Source organism: Hippocampus comes, unplaced genomic scaffold (genome assembly GCF_001891065.2).
Source record: "Hippocampus comes isolate QL1 unplaced genomic scaffold, H_comes_QL1_v1.1 scaffold7, whole genome shotgun sequence".
NCBI lineage: Eukaryota > Metazoa > Chordata > Actinopteri > Syngnathiformes > Syngnathidae > Hippocampus > Hippocampus comes.
In genome coordinates, this window is record NW_017842060.1 from 1,287,879 (window position 1) to 1,295,824 (window position 7,946).

The window sequence follows — 7,946 nt, forward strand, 5'->3', positions numbered from 1 at the left end:
GAGAAACTAAATCGACAGGTTGGCACATTCCATTGAACCAATTTTAGTCGAAATGAAGCGACATGTTTGATTCGTAATCATGTAAATGCTCGATAGGCTGGTTGAAAGAAAAGAGTTGATGGAAAAATAAACCCACACAGCTGAGCAGAGACGTTGAGCGGATATCCTTCCACCGCACAGCTGACGTAGTCGCCAGGATATAAAATAACTTCAAAGGGTTTGTCCATCTGGGATGGGGCACAGGAGCCCACCGGCTGTCCGTTCCTCGACCAGCAGAAAGACAAAGGAGATGGCGGGCTGCAGCTCAAGTGGCACAATAGCTGAGCGATGATGTATGACTCTTTCACTGTGACGAGCACCACCTGCACCTGCACAACTGGAGACGGGAAGAGCAAAACAGGTGAGTCCGGGAAACGCATTTGCTCTTTGGGGTTAAAGTCCGGACGTTGCAAAACGTTCCACTTCTGGCTTTGGTACCGATCGTGGGCCTTCGTTTTGACATCGGTACTCACACTGGAGCGCCATTTTGGATTCGGGGATAGGCCCCACTCCCCTAAATCCACACTAGTACCTGGAAATGAAAGCGGAATGAACTCATATTCCATCGATTGTGTTTCACTCTTACCCGCGACAGTCAAAATGGTTCCGGGCAAAGTACTCTTCCAGGTAAACTTTCCTTTCGTGGTGAATGTGAAGCGGTAATCCGCAGAATCGCTCTCCATCAAGTTGTTGATTCTCAGAGTCGATTGTCCTTGAGATTTTTCAAAGAGCTCAACACGAGCCTTGTAGCGGTCGTCCAACTTGAGGTCCCGAGGATCGTTTTTTGTGAACCAGAATTTTGATGTGACCTGAGAACTGTAGTAGGTGCTGTAAGTGCAACTAATGTCCACTGTGGAGCCTTTGAGAGCGCAGATGCTTCTCTCTTCATACAGCACCCGGTTACACCAGGTGCTGCTGGGCCGACCTGGACCTGAAAGATTGAAAAAGCACTTTTAGCATTAGCAAGTAGCTGGGTGCTACAAAATAGAGCGGCAGGAGTCGACAACTCACACAGAGGAGGAGACACGAGCTGCTGGTATCCTCTTATAGCACAGGAGTAGCTGTGTCTGTCGTCATAACCACGAGACGGAGAAGAGCGATAATCATAATACCAATAAGAGTTTGCGTTTAGGATTTCTTGACCATCCTTGTACCAGATGTATGAAGCACCAGTATCCAGATTGCATTTGCTGACACAACTCAGTGCACTCCCCACTTGTACATTGAGATCTGAATTTAAGAGGAAGAAATAGACATCTTGTGTCACAAGGCATTCATTTCAACAGAAAAGTGTCAAAGTTCATTTCCGCCAAGAGGAGTAAATGCCGCTTCATTCAAATTTGTGTTTGTGTGTGTGTGTGTGTGTGTGTGTGTACTGTGTGTTTCCATTGCGACGGTATGGCGAACAGCCGCCTGTTCTGAGGTTCCAATCGAGACTTTGGCCTTTTGATGTCGCATTTGTACGTTTCACTCCGGCGCTCGCGAGAGCTTCCTTGCTACCGCGACTCTCTCCCACATGCCAAAAACATGTCCTTTAGCTTCATTGAAGCTAAACCATCAGCCAAACGCTTAACACCCCCCACCCCCCCAAAAAAAACCGTTTTTTTTTTTTTTTTTTAAAATCAAGAATTCTTTTTAAAAACTTAATTTAAAAATACAACCGATGTGCAATGACGTTATGAGACCTTCCCGCTTGGTGTAAAAGTGCTTTGAGGGACAATCCTTACCAGTGACGGTCAGAGTGACTCCAGGCGTGACGGTGTAGCTGTTTACAGTCGTGACAAATCTGAATTTGTACACGCCGGCGTCACTTCCCCTCAACTGGCTGATTGACAAACGGCACTGGTTGTCTTGGCAGTCAAAGTGCAGACGACCGGCATACTGAGGGTCCGAACGCAAATCTTCCGGCTTGTCATTGTTCCATTTGGTGAACCACACAGTCTTGACGCTCGCGTTTTTTGTTTGAGGGTACCAGAACGTGCACACGAGCTCCACCGAGCTTCCTCTGAGGCCGCAGATGGTCGTCACATCATAAGAGCCTCCCCAGCCATTTGTCTCCAACGCTGAAACGCATTTTCAAAATCAGACGCACGTTTATTCTTGAGGGGAAGTACGTGCCATTTTTTTCCCATAAGTTTTGTTTAATCTGGGGAAGAAAAAAAAACCATCTGCAGAAATCTACTGAATCAACGGCGATTGACTGTTGAGCATGTTCGCCTCACAGTGGGGTTGTGGGTTCGAGTTCCGGTGTGGCATTTGTATGTTCTCCCTGTGCCCGCGTGGGTTTTCTCCGGGTACTCCGGTTTCCTCCCACATTCCCAAAACACGCGTGGCAGGTTTCGCAGACGACCGGCGTACTGAGGGTCCGAACGCAAATCTTCCGGCTCGTGATTGTTCCGTTTGGTGAACCACAGAGTCTTGACGCTCGCGTTTTTTGTTTGAGGGTACCAGAACGTGCACACGAGCTCCACCGAGCTTCCTCTGAGGCCGCAGATGGTCGTCACATCATAAGAGCCTCCCCAGCCATTTGTCTCCAACGCTGAAATGCATTTTCAAAATCAGACGCACGTTTATTCTTGAGGGGAAGTACGTGCCATTTTTTTCCCATAAGTTTTGTTTAATCTGGGGAAGAAAAAAAACCATCTGCAGAAATCTACTGAATCAACGGCGATTGACTGTTGAGCATGTTCGCCTCACAGTGGGGTTGTGGGTTCGAGTTCCGGTGTGGCATTTGTATGTTCTCCCTGTGCCCGCGTGGGTTTTCTCCGGGTACTCCGGTTTCCTCCCACATTCCCAAAACACGCGTGGCAGGTTTATGGAACACTCAAAATTGTCGCTAGGTGTGATTGTGAGCGCGAATGGTTTTTCGTCGATGCGTGCCATGCGATGGGCTGGCGACCAGTTCAGGGTGTCCCCCGCCTACTGCCTGAAGATCGATGGGAACGGCTCCGGCACACCCGCAAGCCTCGTGAGGAGAAGCAGATTTAAAAATGGTGCCAAGGACTCGTTTTCATGTTTTTTTTTTGGGGGGGGTTGTTTTTTTAAGAATCCATGATTTCAACCGCAGACACTTAAAAAAAAAAAAAAAAAATCACGTCGTAGGGAAAAGAAAGATCTGTAAATGTCTGGCATTGAAAGAGTTAAAACGAAAGAACCTGCAGAATTTATTGCAAACGTGACTTGATTCTCATTTCTTTCGGCTTGTTTCTTTTGTCGAGATGTAAAAACACCACGGCTCAGTTTTATTTTCAAATGTGAGTTCTCTTTTTTTTTTTTAAATGCAATTTTGGCCTTGTAAAATCCATGTTCATTGAAAAATGCAACATTTTTTTTCTTTCTTTTTGAAATAGGTTTCGATTGCGATCTCATCCAGATTATGCATTCTGAAGAAATCAAAATGGAACCCGGCAAATTCCACTGAGCACGCGATCTCAAGATCTCAGGTTTGTTGCCTGTTTCTTCAACTGTTTTAAATCCAGATCTGATCCCGAACACACGATAGCTCTGTCATACATCGTCCCATTTGCTGTCATTATGTCAATCCGTATTTTAAACCAGGCCTCGTCCAGATTAGTTTGTTGGAAGCAATGTCAGTGTAACACGTTCACATTCGTTGTTCAGAGATGACACAAAGTTGTGCTGATGATCATATTTCTTTTCACAGACCTTCTTCCTCTTTCCCTCATTGACATGCATGAGCACAACTTTGTGATGTGTAAAAAAAAAAAAGTTGTGATGGATGAATGCTTCTTACTTTTGCTTTCTGTTGTTGTTTGTTTTTTTTTTTCTGTCTACATAGCCAACTCGTTTTTATCAACCCGAAGTGCACTACATCGAATCCAGATTACAGACTTTGAAATGATGTTAGAGTATATCGAACAACTTGCTATGCGGCGTCTCTTTCAAATGTGTTGATGTTTCTGTCACATGTTTTCAACCAGATCGGATCCGGGTGACTCATCTGGAAGCAATGTCATATGCAAAAGTCTCTTGAATGTTCTATGATCTGTCATCAGATTTCCTGCTTGTTTGGCAAACGGTGTTTTAATCCGGATCGGATCCAGATTGCAGTGTAACATATCCAAATCCATTGGACAAGTTGTATTTTGTATCTCACTTGAGCAGCACCATATCTGATCCAGATGACAGTGTTTGGAAGCAATGTAAATGTAACACGCCAACACCTGTGGAAGAAGCTGTCGAATGTTGACAGATCAGATGCGTGGTTGGGAAACCGAGTTCTGATCCAAATGAGCCTTTTAAAAGCAATCTAAATGAATGTAGCTCAACACTAAAATGTGCATGGGGGACAAAAGCCTTGTCTGGTGCGCTCTCTCTCTCTCTCTCTCTCTCTCTCTCCATCTTTTGTTAGCTTTTTTATCTTAAAGGTCTTCTCTGTGGTGTCGCGAGGTGTACTACACGCAATGTATAGTGAGCAGCACCATATCTGATCCAGATGACAGTGTTTGGAAGCAATGTAAATGTAACACGCCAACACCTGTGGAAGAAGCTGTCGAATGTTGACAGATCAGATGCGTGGTTGGGAAACCGAGTTCTGATCCAAATGAGCCTTTTAAAAGCAATCTAAATGAATGTAGCTCAACACTAAAATGTGCATGGGGGACAAAAGCCTTGTCTGGTGCGCTCTCTCTCTCTCTCTCTCTCTCTCGACTCATCTTTTCCTGATTTGTATCATCAAGATGTTTTCTGTGGCAGGAAGTGAAGCAAACTGCTCACATCAAAGAGCAGAAAACAGAATGTGAATTTGTCTGTCACTTTAAAGTCTGTCCATTTGTCAATTGCTTAGCCATTCCTGGAAGAGTTTTTTTTTTTTTAAATATTTATTTATTGATGAGGTAGACAAGAAGAAAATAAAATGTAGAAAATCAGCACTGGGATATTTTTCGGACCGTGTGAGCGATATGTCAAAATGTAGGCGAGGTCATACCTTGTACTTTGGAGAGCAAGAGGGCACACATGACAATTGCCTTTTGTGGAGTCCAGCTCATGTTTGCTGCTTATTTGGATCCGATGCTCGCCTCTCGTCGCCGTCTGTGCGAAGAAGAATTAAGAGAGTGAGAGTTCGGTCTCTTCCTCTTTCCTCACTGACACGCATGATTACACTGTTAAAAAAAAAAATACAGAGATGTGATAAACAAATGTGTCTTACTTTGTCTTTCTCCCCACCACCCCCAAAGTGAGTCTACATTTCTTTTTTGATCAACGCAAAGCACACTTTTGGAATAACAAACTGTCAATACGTATTTGTAGGCAGGGTAAATGTAGATTGTCAGAGTCCATTGAACATGTTCTACCTCTGCCAAATGTCGTCTGTTTTGTTTGTCAAGGCAATGTAAAGGCCTAGAGTCCATTGAAGATGTTTCTGTGTACCTCAGTCAAGCGTTGTCAGATTTGATTGTCAGACCGTGATTTTAATCCAGATCTGCTCCAGATCATGCAATTTTAGCAATCAAAGTCTAACACATGCAGTTATAGCTGTCAAAATTTTAGATATTTGTTCCATGTTTGTCAAAACATATTTTAATCTAGATCTGATGCGGTGTGTTGGAGGAGGAAAACATCTAAAACAGTGGTCCCCAAACTACATCCTGCGTGCTCGATCACCTCCACATTTTGCCCGGCTCCCTGAACAATACCAGAGATGCATGACCATTTTTTCCCAGTCTGGCCACGTGATCAAGACTTGCACATGCGTAGAATGTAACATTCGATCCACAGTTCTGCAGTCAGTGCCCTATTTGAAACCCCACCCTCAAACAAAACAAATCCAGGACACAGCCCTGTCAAATAAATTGGAATAATGGCGAAAAGGTTAGATAAGAAAAAAGATTGATTCAGTTAATTTCTTGATTTTCAGATTTTTTTTTCCTGTCAAGATCCCAGAACGGCTTAATATTTGGTAATATGTGGCTTTTTGCAAAACAACAAATGAGATGAGCGCAGATAATAAATTGTTAGCGGAACAAAAGTGAGAAAAATTCATTAAAGTGTAATGAAAAAAAATAAAGTAAAAGTACAAATAATAAAAAGTTACACCGTTAACCCGTGTTGTATCCACTTTTTTGTTTGATGGTTTCAGTTTTGACATGAGGAAATAAAGTTTGTTGTTTTGGCAAATTTAAACTGGCCAATCACAAAATGGCACTATGCGAACCCAGCCCCCTTGCGCCACGCCCTTAATCGCGACCCGACCAATGACTGAAAGGTGGGCGGAGTGTACGAAATAACAGCGGCGGATTTGAAGGGACTGAACATGGCTGCCGGTAAAGATGCCGACCAAGTCACTGCAAATACGAGGTAAAGACACGTTCCACCGTTACGTTTTTGCGCAGCATTAGTGGAGGATCCCACTTTAACGCGGTCCAAAGCGGAACGTAGAACTGGGGAGCCGTAAAAGCGGGTAAATCCGAACCACTGTCACTTCGAGAGACCGCTGCTGTCACTCGTGTTCGTTCGTTAGCCGCTAGCCGTCCCAAAAATCAAATCGATCCCAATCAAGAGTTGACCGTTTACCATCCGCATAACTTTTATGACTTGTGCGCATTTACATTCATATATAATATTTTTTTTGGAACAACGTGAGTGTCAAACGCGTTGACCTTACGTCACGTCCGACACCTACTATTATACATTTGAATGGCTCAGAATCGAATTGAATAAAGTGAATTATGCAAATATTCCAAATGATGACCTTCTCATTGGAATTTATGGGAATTAACTTCAGGCTAAAGTTCATGCAAAAGTATCAGGCTCATGCATAAATAAAAACGTTTAGTTTGGCTGTAAGCCAGAGGTGTCAAATGCAAGGCCCCGGGGCCCAGATCTGCCCCACCACATCATTTTTGTGGCCGGCAAAAGGCAATGATCAATTTCCTTTTTTATTGCTGAAATACCAAAATTGAAAATGTTGAGATATTGCTCGCTATTTGTTTTAACAACCAGTCCCCCTTTCAAAATGAATATAATTAAGAATAAGATTAAGATACCCTTTATTTGTCCCACACTGGGGAAATTTACAGTCTACAGCAGCAAAATTGGGGGTAGAAAGAAGAAAGAAGGAAACAAAGTGTTTGCATTCGCAAAATAATGTCACACAGTTCAATTGAGTGCAATATAAATATAGATATCGATAAGGTGGCTGTGCTATTTACAATTGTTTTGCACGTAATTTTATTTTTTATTCAGCAGCCTGACAGCAGTCGGTAGGAACGAGCGGCGGTATCTCTCCTTCTTGCAGCGCGGGTGTAACAGTCTCTGACTGAAGGAGCTACCCAGTGCTGTCAGGGCGGCCCGGAGGGGGTGGGAGGGACTGGCCATCATAGCTTTTATACAATTGTTTTGCACGTAATTTTATTTTTTATTCAGCAGCCTGACAGCAGTCGGTAGGAACGAGCGGCGGTATCTCTCCTTCTTGCAGCGCGGGTGTAACAGTCTCTGACTGAAGGAGCTACCCAGTGCTGTCAGGGCGGCCCGGAGGGGGTGGGAGGGACTGGCCATCATAGCTTTTAGCTTAGCTAGCATCCTCCTGTTGCCCACCTCCTCCAGAGTGTCCAGGGAGGAGCCCAGGACAGAACTGGCCCGCCTGACCAGTCACTCCAGTCTCTTTCTGTCCTGGGCCAAGATGCTGCCTGACCAGCAGACAATGACATCATGGATGGCCAAAGCCACAATTATATTTCTTCTGGGGAAAAAAAAAAGCCCTGTGCCTGTTTTTTAAAGAACACCACTAAGATGCTTTATATAAAATATAAAAACACTTTGTAAATGTAAAGACTAAACAAATCTGTGTGTGATGTCCAGGCACTCCAACATGGTGGTCCATGAGGATGGGTCACCGCCGAGAGGCTCCCGAGCCGCCGCCGCCCGCCCGACCGGCATCTTTCCAC

General features: G+C 44.2%; 2 protein-coding genes across 2 annotated transcripts in view; one reads left to right on the forward strand and one right to left on the reverse strand.

The window, feature by feature from the left end:
- The window catches only part of LOC109511006 (B-cell receptor CD22-like), a gene marked incomplete at its 5' end in the record, with an annotated part of 5,675 nt that extends 3,560 nt beyond the window's left edge, over window positions 1-2,115 (reverse strand). The window contains 4 exons of the mRNA XM_019861723.1: window positions 137-376; window positions 626-970; window positions 1,051-1,269; window positions 1,767-2,115. Coding sequence (XP_019717282.1) covers window positions 137-376; window positions 626-970; window positions 1,051-1,269; window positions 1,767-2,115 — 1,153 coding nt within the window. The remainder of the gene's footprint in view (window positions 1-136; window positions 377-625; window positions 971-1,050; window positions 1,270-1,766) is intronic.
- Window positions 2,116-6,277: 4,162 nt separating this feature from the next.
- arhgap19 (Rho GTPase activating protein 19) overlaps window positions 6,278-7,946 on the forward strand; it is a 14,139-nt gene continuing 12,470 nt past the window's right edge. The window contains exon 1 of the mRNA XM_019862689.1: window positions 6,278-6,357. Coding sequence (XP_019718248.1) covers window positions 6,314-6,357 — 44 coding nt within the window. The 5' untranslated portion in view covers window positions 6,278-6,313. The remainder of the gene's footprint in view (window positions 6,358-7,946) is intronic.